This window comes from Siphateles boraxobius, unplaced genomic scaffold, assembly GCF_051911475.1.
Source record: "Siphateles boraxobius isolate OS27281-9 unplaced genomic scaffold, OSU_SipBor_1 5, whole genome shotgun sequence".
Taxonomy (NCBI): domain Eukaryota; kingdom Metazoa; phylum Chordata; class Actinopteri; order Cypriniformes; family Leuciscidae; genus Siphateles; species Siphateles boraxobius.
The window spans coordinates 31097591-31120193 of NW_027509141.1; the positions used below are offsets into that span (position 1 = coordinate 31097591).

The window sequence follows — 22603 nt, forward strand, 5'->3', positions numbered from 1 at the left end:
GTATGTTCGAGTAAGATACTTGATTTTGTCCATTTGGAATTGATTGGAAGGTTGTGGTTTGCTATTGGTTGATCTCATGTGAGTGACAGGTTGCCCCGCCCTCACATTAGTAAACACGTCATCAGGGGAAGAGAAGATGTATCACTACAAGAGGGAGGGGAAGTTATTTTGCCCAAAAAAAAATTAAATGATGAAGTACATGCATAAATCATTTATAATAAATACCTGTATATAAATATTACATCAAAAACAAGAATAGTCCATTTTGATTTGATGGTGAAATGTTTACTCCACTCCCTTTTTTATTTACAATTTTTTTTTGAGTAAAACATGATATTCCATGAAAAGATGAGGGCAGGATTTGAATTGTTTGGAGTAAGACCAGGAATTTGCATTAGAAAGGGGTCAGTTTTAATTTATGTTGACTTAAAGGACAGGGATTCGGTGTTGCCTCAAATTCATGCCATACACCTCTCCAATTTTTCATCTCTCCAACTCTCTCACTGATGCATCATTCATATTAAAAAGAAAACGAATAGTGTCAGTTTGGATTTGTTGTTGCCTTGTAGTAATTGAGTGGAGGCACCATACTGATTAGTAAATCCTTGCTATACACTCAGCTGAGAGATCAGTTGTTGTAAGAAGGAGATCCAACCAGATCAACATCAACTTCCAAACCCCAGGGTTCTTCCATAATATCACACCACCAGCTAGCATCACACATATAGTCCTTAAATCCCATGTTTCTTACTTTATTCTTAGAGTACGAGCTACTGACATATTGGATTGCTTTATATGATATATGATGTGCCCATAAATAAAAAAAACAAATCATAACTGGATGCCTAATAATTTATGTCAGGGGATATTTTATGTGGATTTGTAGAGCAGTGGGTCACATCTCTAGAGGTCCAGGTCTTCAGAATTTATGAATGCTCAGCACAGCATAAATGCTCATTCTGAAGCCATAATGCATCATTTAAGTTGACTATACTGTAATGCTTCAAGCATTTATTCATTTGATCCGTATGTAAAGATGTGCAAAAGATTTCGGTGAATCCACTTTAACCTTTTATTATAGTTCAATTCTATAGATGCTTATAAACCTTTTCAGTATATTTTCATCACTTTTTTTGTCTCCCTTCCATTCCACCAGTCATGATTTTCATGCTGTGCATATTTGCCTGTGATAATCTGTAACCATAGAAACACAGGCTTGTGTAATTTTGTGATGTTAACAGTGCATGAGCACTGTGATAACACAGATGAACACTACCCTATATTCAAAAACAGTGAGTTTAGCCTCATCTCAGTTTTGTATTTTTAACATAGACAAGGAATTAAAATAAACAAGAAAAATAAAGCCTCTGGTCACAGTTTCTTTAGAGTTTTTAGAGTTAAGAATTGACTGGCATGTTTCATATTAAAACCAATGAATGTGAGGACCTCGTTAGTGAAGGTAATACGGGTTAACTAGTCATTGGTGGTGATCAATCAATGTATATTGAGGGCATCTAAAACATTACACTTTTTATGAACAACTAGAGACAAAGTTTATACAAATAATTTGAAGTGTTTAAAATTTTGAATTATTGGAATTTATTTGTTGATTTTTATTGTTATTGATATTAAATTAGATGAATTAAATATGATGGTAATGGTGACAAAAGCTGGCAATTTTAGTTTCAACCACTTTTCAGAAGATTATTTGTGTACATAATAATTTAACATTTTAGATGCTATCAGTGTGTTGATATCAGACATTTGAATGTATTCTGTTTTCTGATTTCAACTGTTTTGAAAGACTGCTGTGATTATTTTTATCAGTTTGTAAATGCAATAGTGATTCAAAACCCTCCAAAATATGTGCCATTTCATTGGTCCCTTTTGATTATAAAGGTCATTTCCATCCTATGAACCTGATGGCGGGTACTTTGGTTTTCAGTTTACAGTACTGTAACAGTAATAAGTGTCAAATGAATGTGAGGTTGTGCAGATTATTGTGGTTTCTGGTGGATTTTGATGTGAGAATGAATAGTATGGATAGTAAACATCCAGATTTATGTCAGGAGATCCTCTTCTGTCCACGCATAGCAGCTCAGCTTGGTGTGCAATCATCCAAATCAAATGTCTTGTTTACTCGTAAGAGACTAGATTATGGAATAGAGGAGAAACCAATCATGTGTGGACATATAGCACATATTCAGTCAAGGTAGTCTTCATATGATTGAATCATATTTCATGGTTTTATGCGAAATGCATGAAGCCACTCAAGCAGATATATACACTTATGCTTCAACTAATTCTTTTAGACATTGAGACCCTTAGGGGCAAACTGCTATTGTGAGTAGGAAAGTAGCTTGAAACAACAAATTCTCCATGGTGGCTGAGTTCGACCCCTTCTGCTATGCTGTTTCACTGAGGATGTGGTCTCTGTATTATCGTGATCCAAAATATGTCCTTCTGATCACGTTTAACTCAATTCAAACGTGAAATGAGTATAGTTTCCTTTAATCTTATGCCATAAAGTGACTCAATAATACACATTTGTAAACATTTAGGTGAAAAATCAGCCGAATGACGTGCATTCATTCATGAAGAAACAATGCAGTTACTTGCCTGACCTTAATCACACTTTCACCTTATGATGATGTGTAAAAGTATTTCCTCTGCTGCATGATCAGTTGTTGACAGTGAATTCCTTACTCCCCAAATTAGACACTATAGATTTATGTATGCTTGTATGCTTTAAAGTTATATCTTTAAATAGCATCTTAACTCAACCTACCCTACTTACTCCTCATGATGATGCATACAAGCTGATAATTCTTCATTCGCTACATTCAAATACATTATTTTCTTACACAAATGATACACATTTATCTTTATAAACATTTAAAAGATACTGTAAACAAGGATTTTTTCTTTAATCTTAATTAATAAAGTGGTTCTATAAACATAGTTTTGCCCCATCACACTAGAGCACTTTTGTGTGATTAACCACTTCTCATTATGCACTAATTAAAATAACTGAGTATTGTGCTGTATTTCTCCCCCTCATGAGCAACAGGACAAGTGTGCAAAACAGTACGTTAGGTTCTTAATATTTTCTCTTATGATACTAGATGGCCACACCCCTACAAATGACTGTCAGATTAACGCGTATTCTTTATCTCACGTGAGCTGCTCTCTCTCTCTCTCTCTCTCTCTCTCTCTCTCTCTCTCTCTCAGTCGTTCACGCGCGCTCATCTCCATCATCCTCTCGCGACTGAGAAAAAACACGCCAGAGCGAAACATATGGGAAGGAATCCGCGGAATTTGCGACCGTTACAGAGAATAACCGCCAAAAATTAACGGACACCGACAAGAACTTCGGTTCGTCCAGAAGACTTCTGGACTGAGAACTTGAGGGCATTTCTACTCACGACTGGAAAAGTAAGTTTTGCATTAATGACGCCGTGTTGAACATAACTTAAGTGGTTGCAGTGAGTTAGTGCGTAAAATACGACGAAGGGAAGCTTTTTGCAGGCTTTATTCGACAAATAATAACTTTAAATAGCAGAACAATGACAAACATTACACGGTATGCACTCACTGTTTTGGTCACACTTTACATGTGTGTTCATGTTGCAGTGCAGTGTTATTATATAAGTAGTGAGTAATACCAGCATAGATACAAAATAGACATCAACATTAAAAAACCTGTTCAGCTTTATTTATGTATTTATTTAATGTGATGTGCTGCATTAAAGACGCACTGCCTCGGAAGGCTTTATAATAGGCTAACTTACGGCGCGTCTATGTTTTAAACCGAATTGTTTTTGTGTGATTATCTTAAAATGCAACAATATTATATCTTATAAATAACACAGTATAATTTGTTTGTTTAATAATATTGATGCTGAAAAGTCATATAGTATGAGTTCTACCTTATTCTGAGGGTCTTTATTCGACGTCTTGTTGAGATGAATAACGAAGTTATTGACGTCCTTGCTCATTTTAGTCTAATAAATTATGCGAATTAGTAACTGGTAAACGTTGGACTACTTGTTGAAAAGACAGTTGTGTAAAAGCATCAGCCATCATAGAGGGATGATAGACACATGCATTCATTCATAATAAATACTTAGTAGTAAAAAAAAAAAAACACTTTCTGTACTTAAGAACTTGTTTAATTTAATTTGTTTTGAGAAAGACGACCATCAAATTTTTTCTTTATGTTCATGAAGTGTAAAAGTTGACACAAAATACCCCTCCCCAATCCAATTAGTCACTTTTAACAAGCAATACATTAAGCAATGTTCTTTGTATACATTTTTGACAGTGATTGACCCATTTTAAAACATTTATTATGAAAAAAACACTTAACCAACTCATCAGTTGTTGTCTAAACATAAATGATCTATTATTAATCAGTGTCAATTATTCATTCATTGTTTTAATGGTGCCTTTATTTGGTGCCCTCATAATGTAAATGATAATAGCCATTATGATGTTGCTTCACCACTTTAAAGAATAAAATAACTTTTATTCTTTAAAGTGGTGTTGAGATCATTATGCTAAGAGAAAACAGAATAAATAGTGTTTGCATATTCATTTTCTATGTTCTTATCATTTTCACTTTGCATTATGTGTTTGTCTTGTCTTTGTTGAGTTGTGCCAATATGAGCCTTTCACCACAACTGCTCATGTACTGCTATGGGATGTACCATCAGTCCTTTCTGCTTATAAATGAAACCAGGTAGGATTGGGTCATTACTATCTAAGTTTATAGTACTCAAATAAAGTGCTTCATGTGGGCTAGTGTTGCTGTCCGTGGTGCTGAAACGTGGCTGACACACTGTACTACTCCACTGATCAACACCAGAGTTCCTCCATACTGTTGGAGTCAGTTATGTCAGTTATGTGGACAACTGTGAATACTACCTCCGGATAGCAGACATCCTCTTCTACCCATGCATAACAGGAGCTGCTCTGCTGGAAGCACATCTAATCTGAAATTACACTGATAGTTGCAGGACAGTTAACCTGATTAATAATAATAAGAAATAAATACTCATACATGTTTTAGTGCTTTTCATGATTATATTTCTACTGAATTTGAGAATTTATGCAGATGTTTGGTTAGCCCTTAGGAGCATATGGGGTCCAACTGTGTCTCACGTGGTCTTTTAGCAAGTGCTTGTGGGAAACCGTTGACCTCTTTTGTTGCTCAGTTTGTGCATGCTGCTTAATGAGTGTTCTTTAAATGAACATTACATTGTTTTGCATGATTACATGTTGCCTGAATTGTATTTTGCAGACTGTGAGTACATTTATTACATCCAGTGGTGATTGAGTGAGCTTACTCATCTCGTTTTGACAGATCTTTGGCTTTTTATGGAGTCTTCTATCAGAACAAAGTCACCCCCTATCATTTTCTCCTGAGAGATGGATAATAACTTTTGACATGTGACATAAATATTATTACACTTTTAAAGGGACCTGAACTGTAATTTGAATCATGGGACTGGGTTTAGTAAAGGGTTTTGTATGGCTAGAGATGATTGAATACTGCCTTCAAGTAGCTAAATGAAATACTGCCACTTTTATTGATAGGAATTGTAGAGAGAGGACAGGGAATGAAATGGTAAAGAGGCGAAATTGTGATCACAAAATGCTGCAAGATTCATGTTGCCTGCTAACCACTATGGTGTTGGAGCACTTGTACTAAGCAACGGCTCCTAAGTGACTTTTGTGGTCTGACTGACTGTATTCCAGTAAGTAGATCCAGACAAATGTTGCATAAAGTGGACAGCAGTTTAAGCCAGCAGTAGCTTGGCCAATTTAATGTATGTTTGTAGGGATTTCTAGTGGGAATCAGATCAGTAATTTTTATGCACAAGAGGCTAAATAGCATTCTTCAGTTTTGATTGTACCTAAAAATGACACCGTACAGTTGGAAACGTGGCTGATTTATTGGATTGCTGATGCTTTATAAAAGGCAGTAACATTCAAATGAATCAGTTCTCTGCATAAGGTCTGACATTGCTTTTTTCATCCCTAAGGAATCCAAAAGCGCTTAGAGTACCATGCTTATTCACTTTTGCTTTGTTTTAATACAAACTGTAGGCAGAAGCACATTGTACTCTGGCTCAAAAGCATTGAATAGTGTCAAGATATAAAAACAGCTTTTATGATCAGGTAATGTCTGCATACTGTATGCTTCAACTGGATTGTCTGGGAAACAATCCAGACAGAAAAGCCTAATGCTGTGGCACAGAAACTGCATCTGTATAAACATGAAAAGGTGCATTTACACAGGCAGCCTACACCTTTGCAAAGGCATATATAAAGGCATTTATAGAAAATTCACACTCAGAAATAATGCTATGAAATGATATATAGAGTATAGAAAAAAAAATAATCTATGACTGTCATGACAATTTCAAAAGGCTCCATTTTTTTCATTTACACAGAGCTAAGGGGCCACTCACTCAGAATGTGTTCTGGTGTCCATCTATGCTGTTTTTATTGTTTTTTATGTAAAAATGCTAGATGGATGTCTTCCACCTTAAGCGGCAAGAATTTCAAGTTAAAAGAAATTAAACTTTTAAATGTTTCCTGAGGCACCTCGTTCTGTTCCATTCCGCTTTACAGCGCCTCACTGTTGAAAGCAAGAACATGAAAGAATGGCTGCTGAGGAGGGTCTGAGCTGGCGCATATTAGCTTTTATGCAGCATTAAGTCTTTATGGCAAATTTAAGAAGTCATGGGATAGCCTTAACTCGCATGTGCTCACAAGGTTTATCCATAAAATGTAACCCTTTAATCACTGCACAAAAAAGAACAGACAACACTCTTGGCCTGTCATCAGCCTGAAAGTGTATAGTTTATGCAAAACTTCGGCCGTCAGGAACCAGCAGGCTCATTTGTATATATTTTTTTGTAAGCCATTAGTGTTCAAGACCTCAGTCAATAGGTAACTGACCCCTGGGGCACTCTGTTGGCATTCCTTTGACCTTTCCTGAGAGATAACAACCAGAGCGAACCTCTTGCTCTCTGTGTCTCCAAGACTATAATAATGATCTGGTGGAGGTTCTAAAAAAAATCACACAAAGCTGAAAATGTCACACCATCAGCAAAACTGGAGGAAGCAGCCATATTTTTCCCCACCGAATGATTGTGTGTAAAGTAGCTTATGTTGGCCAGGATCATATTAGCTTTAGCACGACCCTGAAATCCTCAGCTAACTTTTATTTTGTGTATTTTTTCTAGTTCTTACAGTAATCGGCATAAGCATTAATTTATTCACATTCTCCTAATGGTGTTGGGAATTAAGGGGTGTAATAGTTAAAGCCACATGCATAAGAGTCACTGAAACAAAGTGCACCAGTCTTTGTCGTGTGATGATTAATAGAGATTATATGCTCCCATTCCCTTGTTCTTTATGATCTAAGGTAGCCATCATTACTGGCAGCACTGTGTCCCGTAGGGAGAGACTACAAGAGGTCATGGATTTTACTTTATCATAGCAGTTGGGATAAATTAATCTACAGAATAGTTGTGGCAGGTTTTCATTAAAATAACGATTCTGTTCAGTTCTGCACCATTGACTAGGACATACGATTTTAGCTTTGGTAGTATTGAATATGTCCCAGCTGAAAGATGAAAGGCTGCAGGCATTTCTCCCCTTGTGGGTACAAAGTGATGTGTCCAAAATGGTCCATTGCAAGATGTGTGTCAGTAATCTTTTGGCAGACCATTCCTTTCTCCAATAGTAAAAAGAATAATAACAACATAGTATATACATATATACATAGTCACATTGATTGAAGGGAATGGGTCCTTTTATTTTTAAACTCAAACAACATAGCCTTCAATGACCTCAAGACTTTCTCAGAGACAAAAGGGTAGTAGGATATAGCTGAAGCATGGCTCTCCGCTGAAAGGGTTACTTGTGGCATGAGGCAACTTCAAAGCTCCACTCCAGCTGATAGCCCCCATAAATAGCGAATTTGAAGGGGAATTTTAAATCAAAAATTGATTAATATTTCACCTCCGCATTGATTCATGCTGCCACTGAAGACATTTTCATCTCTCTGAATCGTTTGTATGAGGAATTATGATGACTTTATTCCCATGATCCATGACATCATCTGAGCATCACATCTTTTCTAATGCTTTTGAAACTTTTTTTTTGTTCTGCAGTGTAAAATTTCATTATTTTAAGTTATCCATCATTTTAGGGCTGGGCGATATGGCAAAAATATAATATCAGTAAAGCCAAATTAATTTCCCTATTGTAAAAATTTAGCCTTACAACTTAATTTATTTAACTTTATTTGATTTCATTATTTTGTCTTTGTTATTTAAAATTAGAAGAGTAAGAACAAGAATGCAAATTACAAATAAAAGGACAAATACAATACAAGATAGAAATGTAATAAACAGTGCTTTAATGTTTTCCAGCCAAAGTAGGTCTATTTAACAGCATTCAAGTTAGAAATTGATTAAGCAAATGGAAAAATGAAACACTACACAGACTTTACTGTATCTTGTACACTATCTTATACACTGATTATTATTAAAGCTACTGAAGTTATTCAGTCAAGAGCAGTGAGTGATTTTCATTTTGTATTTTGTTTAACCTTAATTACACAGGCGGCAGAAGGTTTTTAGGTTGCTGTCACTTTAAGACCTGACACACAGATCTAATATACACGCATACAAAATGTATACTTAAAGGGATAGTTCACCCAAAAATGAAAATTCTGTCAGTATTTACTCACCTACATGTTCCAACATTCTGTTGTTGTATGTCACACGCATCACACACATGACCAGCGTCGGCCAATAGTGAGCCTACGTGTGACGTAGCTCTAGGCAATCACACTACGTTAACTGACTAGAGGCCCACAGAGAAGGAAATGAATAGTTGACATAAAGTCGTTATTTTTGTTTGTTTTTACGCACAAAAAGTTTTCTCGTCGCTTGATAAACTTAAGATTGAGCCACTGTAGTCACTTGGACTATTTTAACTATGTCTTTAATAACTTTTCGGGGCTGGAAAGTGTCAATACCTTAGAAGCCTATGGAGGAGTGATCTAGCTCTCAGATTTAATCAAAAATATATTAATTCGTGTTCCGAAGATGAACGAAGGTCTTACGGGGTTGGAACAACATGAGGGTGAGTAAATACTGACAGAATTTTCATTTTTGGGTGAACTATCCCTTTAAATATATGCTCTAAACCTTTATTTGACAATTTAAGTACAATAAGATGCGAAAGAAAACGTCTCGGTTACGTACGTGGTGCAGAGAAGACGTGGTGCAGAGAAGACGGCTGGCGTTCGTCGGAGGGATCCGACAGAAATGGGATCTTCGCAGAGAGACCAATCTACTTAGAGAGAAACTAAACGATGCACATTGGCATGCGATAATTGCGCCAGCTGCTGCTATCACGCAGTGCGGGTATATAATAAGCAGCAGGTGCAACGCATCTTTGGTTTTCGCTGAGGAGCTGAGCCAGGGATACAGCCGTCTGCAGCGATGGTACAACAACATGGCATCGGGACAAACGTCTCTGTTCCCTCTTTCAGGGAACGTGGGTTACCATACGTAACCGAGACGTTCCCTTTCATGCCGGTCACTCCAACGTTCGAGATCGAACAGAAATGGGATCCCTATTAACACGCCATGTTGTTGGCCCTTCCAGTGCCCTGTATAAGCCTCACTTCTCTCCCTTTATTAAGAGCAGAAGCTTATGGGGGGAGTCCTGGCCACTGATGTTCCACAAGACCCACTCAGTTAGAACATTGGATAACCCTGGGAAACTAATCCTAGGTGGGAAGCGCACCGCAGAGATGGCAGAGTGGGCTCTGCTAAGGGAAAGACACTGGCTAGCCTACAGGGTAGCCATACCGTGGAATTTAAAACATATGGGGTCGCCGCAGGGACAGATACATATGGGCACCCAGCCTAGCACAGGTTCCTCAATGCATACGAGTGTTAGGCCTGGCGTCAGACGCTCCACAACGTCTGACTGCCGTAAGGGTGACGGATGAACTCAACAGGGTTAGCCGTCTCTGGGGAACACACTGGAGCAAAAAGACGCACCTATCTGGCCGACCAGGCGAGAATGGCCTAGCAAGCCGACACTTGAGTGGGTTCCCCGCACTACTGGCAACATGGTGCGAGTATACGTGAGGATACCGGCTCTACACGGAGGCTATAGAATCTAGCGAATGTATTGGGTGTCGCCCAGCCCGCAGCTCTATGAGGCGCCTTGAGCCAACGCCCAGGAGGAAGCAACACTCCTAGTTGAGTGCGCAACCATGGGCAAGGCACGTCTTGGGATTGATACGCCAAGACAATAGTATCCACTATCCAGTGGACTAAGCGCTGCTTGGAGACTTTCCCTTCTGCTGGCCTCCGTAACAGACGAAGAGCTGGTCTGAGGTCCTAAAGCTTTGCGTTCTGTCCATGTATGACCGCAAGGAGTAGACGGGACAGAGAAAAGCCAGGGCTGGGTCTGCCTTCTCCGAGGGCAGCACTTGCAGGTTCACTACCTGGTCTCTAAAGGGTGCCACTGTAGTCACTTGGACTATTTTAACGATGTTTTTAATAACTTTTCGGGGCTGGAAAGTGTCAATCCCTTAGAAGCCTATGGAGGAGTGATCTAGCTCTCAGATTTAATCAAAAATATCTTAATTCGTGTTCCGAAGATGAACGAAGGTCTTACGGGGTTGGAACAACATGAGGGTGAGTAAATACTGACAGAATTTTCATTTTTGGGTGAACTATCCCTTTAAATATATGCTCTAAACCTTTATTTGACAATTTAAGTACAATAAGATGCGAAAGAAAACGTCTCGGTTACGTACGTGGTTACGTGGTGCAGAGAAGACGTGGTGCAGAGAAGACGGCTGGCGTTCGTCGGAGGCATCCGACAGAAATGGGATCTTCGTAGAGAGACCAATCTACTTAGAGAGAAACTAAACGAGCCAATGCACATTGGCATGCGATAATTGCGCCAGCTGCTGCTATCTGCAGCACTTGCAGGTTCACTACCTGGTCTCTAAAGGGTGTGGTAGGAATCTTGGGCACATATCCGGGCCGGGGTCTCAGGACAACATGAGAGTCAGCCGGTCTGAATTCTAGGCATGATTCGTTGACCAAAAACGCTTGCAGGTCCCCTACCCTCATGATAGAAGCCAGCGCTGTGAGGAGCACTGTCTTTAGTGACAGGATCTTTAGCTCTGCTGACTGCAGCGGTTCGAAGGGAGGTCTCTGCAGTGCGCTGAGCCCCATAGACAGGTCCTAAGAGGGTATAGGTGGGGAACAAGGCTGATTTAGTCTCCTTGTCACCCTCAGGATCCTGACGATCAGGTCATGCTTTCCCAATGACTTACCTTCAACTGCATCGTGATGCAAGGCAATAGTGGCGACATACACTTTTAGGGTGGAGGGAGACAGCCTTCACTCTAACCCATGTCAAGTCAAGTCAAGTCACCTTTATTTATATAGCGCTTTTTACAATACAGATTGTATCAAAGCAGCTTCACAGTGATAACATGAAAATAATATAACAGAGTTTGTTTCTAAAAGAAAATTGCGTCAACGTCCACCTTAAGTAAGGCAAATCAATAATATTATTGAATATTAAATGTCCCCAACTAAGCAAGCCAAAAGCCAAGGCAACATCTTGCAGGAAGGAAAGCACAACTCTAACCGGTCATCTTCAGGGGTCTTCCTGTCGGGAAGAACACCACTCAACGAATAGTTTCCAGTTCAATGAATAGAGGCGCCTCGTAGAGGTGGCTCTAACAGAAGTGATGGTGTCCAGTGTTTCCCACACCTAGACTAATTTGTGGCGGTGCGCCACAGAATCAACACCGGCCGCCACATATTGCGTTTCGTTATTCATTTATTTTTTTAACGCCATTTAAAACACGCAGCGTATTCGTTCAGCTGCATTTCCTTTCCCTGCTCTCCGTCCGTCTCTTTGTCACTCACGCGTCTCTCTCTCTTTCACGGCTCAGAGCTGTGAAAACAGCTGTTTTTTTGTTTTCTGAGGTGATCCTGCTGTAGCGTGCTGTGACACCAACACAAAGGAGAGGGCTTCTTCCAAAAAGAACACTCAAAGTAGTATCTTCTTTAGAAGTAAGACTGCTGGAACAGAACATGAATCAACTCGGGTCAGAAGCAAAACGCAAAGATGCGTTGTACCTCCTGCTCACCCGCACTACGTGATAGAAGCAGCTGGTGCAATTATCACATGCCAATGTGCATTGGCTCATTTAGTTTCTCTCAAAGTAGATTGGTCTCTCTGCGAAGATCCCATTTCTGTCGGATCCCTCCGAAAAACGTCACCGTGAAAGGGAACTTGGTTTAGTACTCGTGTGACTAGCTTTTAGTGTGCATGTGCTTCGGGTGTACGCACTCAGAACAGTGTGGAAATAAAAAGTTCAACCGGCAAGGCTTTAAAACGCATGCAAATAATAAACTGTCATTATGGTGAAGAACTGCAATGTCATATGAGCGTAACCCTACTTCTGCGTTGCTAAATATGTGATGTGAATGTACATCACGTTCTACAGTATATAAGGACATGGGTGTAAGAACTGCAACTGAATTCACTGTAGCCCGATATTACAACCTCTCTTTATATTTTAATCGTTTACTATCTAAAATCATGATATTGCACACCCCTACATCATTTTCAATTTAAGTTCGAGAACTACACTAAAAGAAATGTATAATTAGACAAGCTATAACAACTATGTTCTAGAAATGCAAATTGTTTTTATGAATCAGAAAGCCTGTTTAATCCACTTATATTTTGGATCTGCTCCCCTCATGTTATCTCAAGGGCACACTGTTTCTTATTTTGCAGCATTTTTGACAAGATATTTATACTGCGCTCAAGGTGTCTTGCATGATCTCTCTCGGTTTCTACTCCAACAAGAATATTCTTTGATTGACAGCAAGCGACACTTTAAAATGTCTATGTAAGTTATTGCCTGTCCTTATTCTTTTTTGTTAAGCTAGCTGTCAACAGATGCTGTGATTTAATTATATTTGCAAAGGGACACAGTGTAACAGTGCTGAATGATCCAGTGACCAGAGAGTCACACTTTCAGGTGAAGGACATTGTAAAATCCATTTTCATTAAAACTGCCAGGACTCAAGTATTTGGCCTGTGTTTGCATGAATGTATATAAAGATATCAATAAAGAGCAATCAAGTTCTGACAGGTAGTGGATTTGTACACATAGCTGATGGAGTTACAGCCCACCCTAGTGTGTAAAAGCTGAATGAAGTGCCTGGGTTTCACTCTTAGAACTATTTAGACTAGCCGAATGCAATTTCATGTTCCTCTTAAGTTAATAATGCACTTGCACATGGCTGTGCTGACTCTTTTTGAACATGTAGCATGCATAATATAAGATGCGTTCAAAATATGAATAGAACATGTGAAAAAGAGCACTGGTTGAATCGGTTCCCCAAAAAGACCTTGTTTAGAGGTTGATGTGAAATATTGGCTTTTAATGTTTTTTTAGTTTTTTTTTACATGATTAAATTTCAATGCACGCAATTATGGAGGAAGCACTATGTTGAATAATCTTTAGATACATGTCTCTCTGTAACATACATGACTATTATTAATCAATGCTGCCATTTATACCAGGTGATTAATTCAAAGAAGGGTGAGACAGATTATATAGAAGGAGCAGTTTCACTGATTCACAGAGATGTAGTTGACTTCATCAGGCAGAACATTTCCAACAGATGAATTGAGTGTGCGTGGGATATGTCGTCAAATACTTCCAAGCGTATTTGAAAGCTCTAATTCAAAAGGCTTTCATTCACGTGGTTCAGTTACCCACACAAAGACCTCATCTCCATGTGCCTGTCCATTTAAATGTTCTATTTTAACTTCCTGATCTTAGATAAATAAAACAAGACATTTCCTTTTTTCCCCTCCTAATTCTGAGTGACGGATGTTGGAACAGGCGGCTCCTAAATTTAGCCTTGTATAACATCATGCTTCCAAACCATGTGCGTTTTCTATTTTTTTGCTCTCTGATTTACTGGAACTGTAGAGTGAAATGCCATTGAGGGACTTTGTAACCAAGGCAACAAACAATAGCGGAGCAGAATGGTCAGATTAGTGTGTGAGGACTGAAGGGCTTAAACTTGAGATATTTTTCCTTTATTTTGCTTAGGTGGGAGCCATGCTGTAAAATGACTGCCACACCTCACCCGCAGTGGAGCCGTTTTGCATCACAACATCATTAAAGACTATTGGATGACAAGAGTGACGCTTTAGGGGCTGTTGACACATGCACTTTTTATGTAAACACATACCATTGTAATGGATGTCTTTCACTGGTATGATATATTTCACTTTTTGAAAGATGTGTCTCATACCATGGACCAATGTTTTCTGGACTGGTTTTTAATGGAGCTCCGTCATTGCGGAATCTGCAGCGCCACAGAAAAAGTAATGAGTTTTAAGCTTATAGTATGAGAGAAATGTGATGAGATTAAAACAAACTATTAATTGTCTACTAATTTAGTAATGAGTAAATTAAGTAAGTAAAATAAGTAAAGTAAAATATGCATTAAAATGAGGTTGTCCTGCACAGGAAAGTAATCATACAGTGAGACTAGTCATAACAGATTCATAAACTCTGACGATTCCTTCACTGATTGAACTCACTGAATCAGTCAGAGAAGTTAATGAATCGTCTCACTGAACTGCAAGTCATCTTTGCTTTCAGGAGTGTCTTAAAATGAACCAAAATCTGTATACTTAAGGTTTAGTATCAGTACTGACTGCTTGTTCATATGGCAATGTGTAGTTAAGAAACGCATTTGCAAATGAGTTTTATTGTAATAGAATGTGTGAATGGCTGTTTAAGCTGTTGATGATGCGCTGTTATAATCTATTAATCCGGATGTAACGACGTAGATCAGTAAGAGCTGTGCATGTAAACCTCACACCCCAGGCCTTAAGAGGCGCGCTATAAATATCGATAGGGCAAAATATCTTTGTGCGATACGAGAATCGATATGTTGGTGCGAAATATTGATATTTTAATTAATAAAATAAGGCACTCTAATGAGGGACACATGGATGAGGGAAACGTGAATATAAGTTAACTTGCCTAAGAAACAGAGGTTTTTAACGGGATGGCGGACAGCAGTATAAGTAAAATAATAGATGCCCAAACTAGTGATGCACCGACATGAAAATTCTGGACCGAAACCGAAAAAATGTAGGATGCACTTGGCCGAAAACCAAAACTGAAGCCGAAAATGGCTTCTTTTAAAAACTTATACTATATATATATATATATATATATATATAGTATATATATATTTATCGTTAAAAATATTTTAGGTTTTGTACTATATATATATATATATATATATATATATATATATATATATATATATATAGTACAAAACCTAAAATATTTTTAACGATAAATATAAATAATAATACCAAATAATATTATTCTTCAAGTTTTATGTTACATCAAACAAAATTGTTTTTCAACAGTTGTGCAAAAAAAGATCCACAATTATCTGAATAACTGCACACAAAATCACAGAATGGCAGTGGGCCTCTATTCTGCTGCTGCATGTAAACAATTTTTTACTTACATTTTAAATTGCTGTGCAAAACAATGCAAAACAACAGTGCAAAAACAGCAAGAGAACCTAATCCAAACTCAAACTGTAAACAACATGTAGCCTTAGGAAACAGTTGTGCAATGCTACGCAAATTTTAATGTAACTGCTATATACACAGAAACTTGGACTGCTGTTTATTTAAGCAAACGTGGCAGGTTTCTCTTTAAGAACAAAAGTTGCGCAGCTTTTTGACAGGAAAGACGGTTCCTCCTCTCATTAAGAACATGAGATGCTGCACTGAATAGTCTCTCACTGTCTGTGCTGGTGCTTGGGGCAGATAAATACCTGCGTGCAATTGGTAGTTCAGATAGATACATCTCTGTTTGTTTTGCGGCTGCGCTTGTTCCAACACCGCTATGAATCCGGAGTGCTTTCCTGTAAAATTTTGTCCCTCAGAAAGTGAGGGAGTGTACGCCTCCTCACTTATACGTAATCGTTTCTCAGGCACCATTTGCAATGCGCTCCCCGTCGAGTCTCTTCCTTCACTTTAAAATACTTCCATACCGCTGACATGCTTAATCTTTGATAGGTAGACGCATAATAACAGCTTGACCGTGAGTGAAACCTAAGCGTTTGCGCACGGATGAGAGGGGCGAGTGACATTCATTTTCGGTTTACGTTTTCGGCTGTTTTGTTTATTTCGGCCCGAAACCGATAATGCCATTTTTTTAAAGCCGACATTTTGGTGCACCCCTAGCCCAGACCATGTTTAAGTCCAAAGTCTGGTCGTACTTCGGCTTTTATACCATTTATGGGGACAAACATCATCTTCACTCTTCACGCTCTTAAATGAAGAGTTGGTAAATTTTGAAATGTACCAGGTTTATATAAAACAAGTTGATAAGCAGGTAAATGTCAGTTTACACACAAAAAAAGTATAAGCATAAAATGTTTAATTGACTTAAAATGTTCAATTTAATTTACAGAATGAAAAACTTTTTGTGCTGTTTTCTAACAGTTTGGACTTGAGTAAAGAGAGAAAACCTGCACTTAACCTTTTCACAGGCATTTTGTTTTCATAATTAGATCATTACAGGATTGTCTAGCAATATATTGATTATTGCAGAATTGCTGTATCGGGATATTATCGGTATCGTGAGCCATGTATCGTGTATCATATCGTATCGCGAGGTAGCCTGTGATTCCCATCCCTAATTAAAATTTTAAGAGTTATATAATGAATGTGGACAGCATAACAGATAAGTTGGCTTTGGAATTATTTAATGACAAATGTTTTGGCTCAAATTGAAATTTCTGACTTTTAGTTGCAGATTTGGGTATCTTTGTTAATATCATTGATAATATCTCTTCTGAGACGCATCTCCTGAGATAGATGAGAAGGTAATCGTCTCAATTTAATACCTATTTAACCTGATTCTTTTCTTGACTCTGAGATTGTGACTTTTCTTTCCTGTTGGAAATGTTTGCAGTGTGTTGTGGATAGGGTGTTTCATAGGTGTTGGTTAGGTTTGGCAGACTTCCTGCAGGGTGAGTCTAATAAGCAAACCAACTGTTTCAAAAGTGGCCTTTTTCAATAGCAACAGCAAGAGCAAAAAATAAACGCTGTCAGATTGCACACAGTGAGCTGCGTCAGCTGGAGCACAGTCAAACAAATGTACGCGCGCAGACACAAACTCTACTGGTATTAGCGTAGCACGACTAACGGGGGTGTTAGTCCTCCATTAACCAAGCTGTTTCTCACCTTCATCGCTCAGCACTCCTCATCCTCCCACCGTGCTGACCTCTGTCATCCGTTCAGTGACTCATCCCTCTCTTTCTCTCTCTCTGCAGAGCTGTAATCTCCAATCACACTGTGTACTGACATAAAAACACTGACTAGCCACTGTCCAGTTCAGTCCAACACTACAGCAATGCACCTCCAGTTATATTTAGGTCGCGGGAAAGAAAAACAGCTCTTACACTCAATTGACTGGGAGAGATAATCGAGCGAGGTGGGCTTTTTCACCCATGTGGGTGTAAGGATGCTGGAATTCATCCTTTGTAAAGCCTTTTGGGGATGTTTTGAGCAGTGAAACGGCTTTCAGCTCTATTAACATATGCGGCAGAGGACATTTTTGTTGGCTCACAATGCTCTGAAAGCTTAATAGAGCAGCAGTCATTCTTTTATCTTTCACTCTGGCTATGACTGCCTTAAATAGCCGTAACACCTTATAATGTAATAAAGTGGACTATAGCTTAATTCCATGCGCATTTGCACATTACGCATTATTAACTTGGGGAAAAACATTAAAAATCTACAGTATGTGAAGCCATTCCATAAGTTTTGGTCCTAACCAGACACAAGGAGTGACAGATTGCAGATTGCTTCCTGGGTATTGACATCTCATTGTTTGTGGTTGCGTCATGTCACGCAATGTTTTGCTTTCAGTGTAAAACAACAAATTGCTTGTCACTGGAAACTTTGCGTCAGGACTGCAGGAGTGCAGGCTAAAGATAAAGGATATGTAACTGCTTTTAATAATGTTTTTTTTTTCCCAACACGCCCTTAAAATTTTAACACAGTATATTAACTTTAAACATCTTTGTTTTCAATTACATTGCTGTTCTGGGCTCTTTATAATCAGCACTTTCCTTTTCTTTCCCTATGTTTTTATGTTAATTGTATTATTTTGATTTCTCAGAGCAGCAGATTTGTTTGTGAAGATAGAAAGTACAGGGTCACTTTCCTGTGTTGCTTAATCTGTTTTCTCAGGTCTTGACTTTAGTTGCAGAGAGAGAGAGAGAGAGAGAGAGAGAGAGAGAGAGAGAGAGAGAGAGAGAGAGAGAGAGAGAGAGAGAGAGAGAGAGAGAGAGAGAGAGAGAGAGAGAGAGAGATTGGAAGAGAGGGAGGGAGAGAGAAAGTTCCTGCTGTTCTTGGGTAAGAGCTGGCAGTCACCCTTTTGAGCGTCCAGGACAGATTTTTGCAGACAGGATGTGTGAGACATGCTTCAGTTCCCACAGCACTCTGAGAGTGTGTGTGTGTGTATGCGTGTATGTGTGCATGTGCATTTAAACACAACAAAACAGAGGATTACATTTTTGTGTGTGTGTATTTCAGGGTTATTATGCTTAAATAAAAAAAAATAAAAAAATTCCGTCAATGCTGCAACCCCCTAAAAAAAAATAAGACAAATTACAGAACACAGATTTCTTTAAACCTAAAATTAAAATCAAAAGAGAAAATATAAAAATAACAACATCTATAATAGTATATCAATAATACTAAAATAACACTAATGTTTTTGTGCAATTCTCCTTTTCTGTTAAATTCACATTAGGGCTGTCACTTTTGAGAAAAATCTAATTCGAACGGTTATCGAATATCAAGTAATGTATTAGAATATATTCGAATTTCTACGAGATCCCCCCCCAAAACATTTTTTTGACTTAATATTTTAAACAGCAGGTTATCAATTTAATCTATATAAAGTGCCACTAAGCTACATGGAAAAAAACTGCATCGGAACAGCACGGCACAAACAATAACGTGACGGCTTAAACAGCAGGAGTAAGGCCTATAGCCTAGCCTCATTCCTTATTTCAATTCATTTCTTAATATTGTTTGCTAGAAACACCAATTTATCAACTTGATCAACTTGATCTGAGTCAAGTGCGGCTCTCTTTTTATTGGCAATGTTCCCCGCGGTGGAGAACACGCGCTCAGTGCGCGCACACGTGCCTGGCACACACAGATTTGCGCGTCAATGTTGAGAGAAGTGGTATACGGTGTAGCTGTAGAACCCAAAATATTTCCAGACTCGACTTTTAAGATGAGTTGAGGTCGTAATTCTCCGCTCGGGCTGTCGTTCTGTGCGTTATCTTCCATTTTCAAAACAGGGAGGCTATTATTCGACTGATTTGGTCATGGGCTTACGCTACGATACGTTTAGAGCGCCCGCTCCTGGATGAGATGGCAAACAATAATAAAAAACCAAAAACGGTCTAATCATAGACTGTAAAAAATGTGCTAAACATGGCACTTTAAAAACCGGATAGTTTATTTATAGTTCGAATACGGATATTTCACGTCATGTTCGAATGCATATTCGAATATCGAATAAAAAGTGACAGCCCTAATTCACATTGCCTATTGTCTTATCAATTAACATCACTTTAAGCTTTGTAATATCTGAAGGTGAAAAGGATACAAGCAACAGCATGTCTAGACGGCAGAGAAGAGCAACATAAAATTATTGGCTTGCCAATGCACAGTGATAACACCACTAAAATAATCAGGCCATGAGAATACATAAAGGCCCAAGTAACTCTTGCAAATTTCAGTTTTTGGCTTTCTTTCCCGATCTTAATGTGTTTGTGGGCTGCGTCCAATCTAATTACAGCATGTTCCAACACTCTGTGATGTTCAAAGTCAGGACACCAACACTAAAGAACAAAGCTGATGGATATAGAAATTAGTCATATTAAGACACTAGATAGTGTAGGATAGGAGCTCATAAGCTGAACCTGAACAAATAAAACATGTTTTGTACTGAAAGTCGTCCTATAGCCTCATAAGGTTCATAATTACATCTGTTGAGAGCATGTGGTGAAGCTATCCATGAAATAAACAAGCTGATATGCCTCAGTTGGCAGTGTTTGTTGCAATTTTTCCGCACACGTTTGCAGTGGCTCACTTAAAGATACGTTTAGAATTCTTGATAAATCATTATTTATTAATCTGCATTTCTGTAATATGGCATATGAAGATGATTTGTATTATCTACTGTTCAGTATTCTCTGTTTAATTTGGCAAATAACTATCTTTTACCCCTGTTGTCTCAATCTGGACTTATTCCTGCTTGACTGCTTCTTTTTCCCTCTGTAAACCCCACACGCTTTCCACCATTTATATTTGTGCTACAATGTGTCTGACTCACAGAGCTAGAAGATGGCGTTTTAAACTTAATGAAGTTTTATGTAACAAAGTTCGGGAGGAGCATGTTCAGGTAATCAACCAATCAACTCAAGAGGAAGCCGGTATAAATAAAGCTTTTCCTCACCTCCTGTCTCACGATAAGTCTCTCAGCATTTGACTCCGCCCTTGTGCCGTCATGTCCGAGTTAGAGCTCTTCCCCTCCGATGATGATTCTCTCGTCACGGATGAGACTCCATCACAATCCGCGGATCCAAGGATTGTTCCATCTCCAGCCTCCTCAAACCGGGGACGCCAGCTTCCACGATCCTCTCCACGCATGCCAAGACGCCGAGGACTCCCCTCACCACCGCCTGCGAGGATTCCACCATCTTCCTCCGCGTCTTCGCACTCTCCGGCCCACCCAAACATCCCACCCATAGGGAAGTGGACTGTTAAAGGGCTGAGACAAACCCTAATTAATTCTGATGTTAACTTTTCTCGCAGATTGAACAAAGCAGATTTAATCTATATGTCTCTTTACAATCTACTCACCCTTATGTTCCAGCTCCCCATTTTCATCGGCTCGAACGAGCAGAGCCCGCCGGACCCCGATCGCTCGCCCCCCAGTGTTTCACAAGCATTGCCGGGCTCCGCCCACGCGCCACGTCGCCGCAGACCTTCCGCCAGCCTGGGCCGCGCCCCAGAGCCAGTCGCGGAAGGGCTTCAACCTCTTCCAGGTCAACTCTTCTCCTCAGCCCCTCCCACCGTGGCACCGCACGCTCCAGATCCCTGCAACATCAATTTCATGTCAGCTCCTCAAACGTTCCCTCTCCCTCCTGACGTCACCTTTTCAATTTTCCTTATTTTCATGCGCCAGCTGGGCACCCTAGCGTGAGGATGCCTCCGTTAGCCGGTCAAGCGCTGATGCATTTTCTTCCTCTTCCTCACTATCCTCATTTCTTTCCCCCTCCACCTGTACCAGGGGCTGACATTTGCGTGAAGATGCCTCCGCAAACGGCCTCGGCACCGGACCTTCCAACCCTCTCCTCGCTCGATCTTCCTTCTCTCTCTTTTCAGCCACTCCTAAACCAGCCCCTCCAAACGCCGTCGCCGCAGAACCTCCGCCAGTGACGAACAGCATCAGAGCTCAAATTCTCGCAGGTGCGGACGTAGACTTGGGCTCCCAACTGTCAATGTTCCCCATGTCAGAATCCAATCGCCAGGTGGACTGCGGCGACATATCCGTCACTCTAAAAAACAACACGCAGGTTTCATCTCGCACACTGTCGTTGGTCGTATTTTGTACCTCCTTCAACCGCTATACTGAAGTTATATGCTCTGTTTTTCCCCATAGACGGCGCCAGCTCAACGATTACCTTTCTATCATAGCGGAGCTCGCGCTGTCTTATGGGGGTAGTCATTTTTACTAGGGGTGTAACGATTCATTCGTTTTCTCGATGCATCGATTACAAATCCTGACGATGCATATGCATCGATCTTGAAACATGTATTTCGAATCGTGAATCGTTTATTTCGGTCAATATTCGATTTAAAATGCTAAGAATCGAATAATTTGCGATTCTATATCGATTCAGTGCTTTAAAACATATAAACATTAAATGACTACATGCGCGAATTGAGGCGTTGTGCGGCGTCATTTCGCATCCTCACAGCTCTCACATACTCGCTGCACTTTTACCATCTTTCACTGGATTTCGCTCGCACTCGGTCCCATATAGCTCTCATCTACAGATTTTTGAGCAGTCCATGTTTGAGCTCTCCTCAGGACAGCCATTGGTGTTCACATGAGCAGATGACAGCTCTCTATCGAGAAAGCAAGCCATTGATAAAGCTGCCATATCATTGCCCGGGCACTGAAATAACGCGCTCGTTGCGTGGAAACGTCACCGTTATTTTCTTTAAGATAAGATACTGAAGTTTTACGGAAATGGGTCATACCCGTCCTGAGCAGTTAAAGTAAAACCCCACTTATTCAAGGTGTATTACATGGAAAGAGAAAACGTATAATAGGTGTCTAAAATGCACATGCTTCCGGTTAATC

The 22603-nt window shown here is 39.4% G+C and overlaps 1 protein-coding gene across 4 annotated transcripts in view; it reads left to right on the forward strand.

Annotated features, from left to right (window-relative positions):
- Positions 1-22603, forward strand: part of camkvb (CaM kinase-like vesicle-associated b) — a 100209-nt gene that overhangs the window by 50410 nt on the left and 27196 nt on the right. The window contains exons 1-2 of one of the 4 annotated variants that reach the window (XM_077203830.1): positions 3265-3435; positions 4655-4741. The exons of 1 other annotated variant lie outside the window; for it this stretch is intronic. In XM_077203830.1, the coding sequence (XP_077059945.1) occupies positions 4665-4741 (77 nt within the window). In that variant the 5' untranslated portion in view covers positions 3265-3435; positions 4655-4664. Of the gene's footprint in view, positions 1-3229; positions 3436-4654; positions 4742-14207; positions 14488-22603 lie in introns of those variants that run through there. 2 more of the 4 variants (XM_077203833.1, XM_077203834.1) reach the window with 2 other exon arrangements.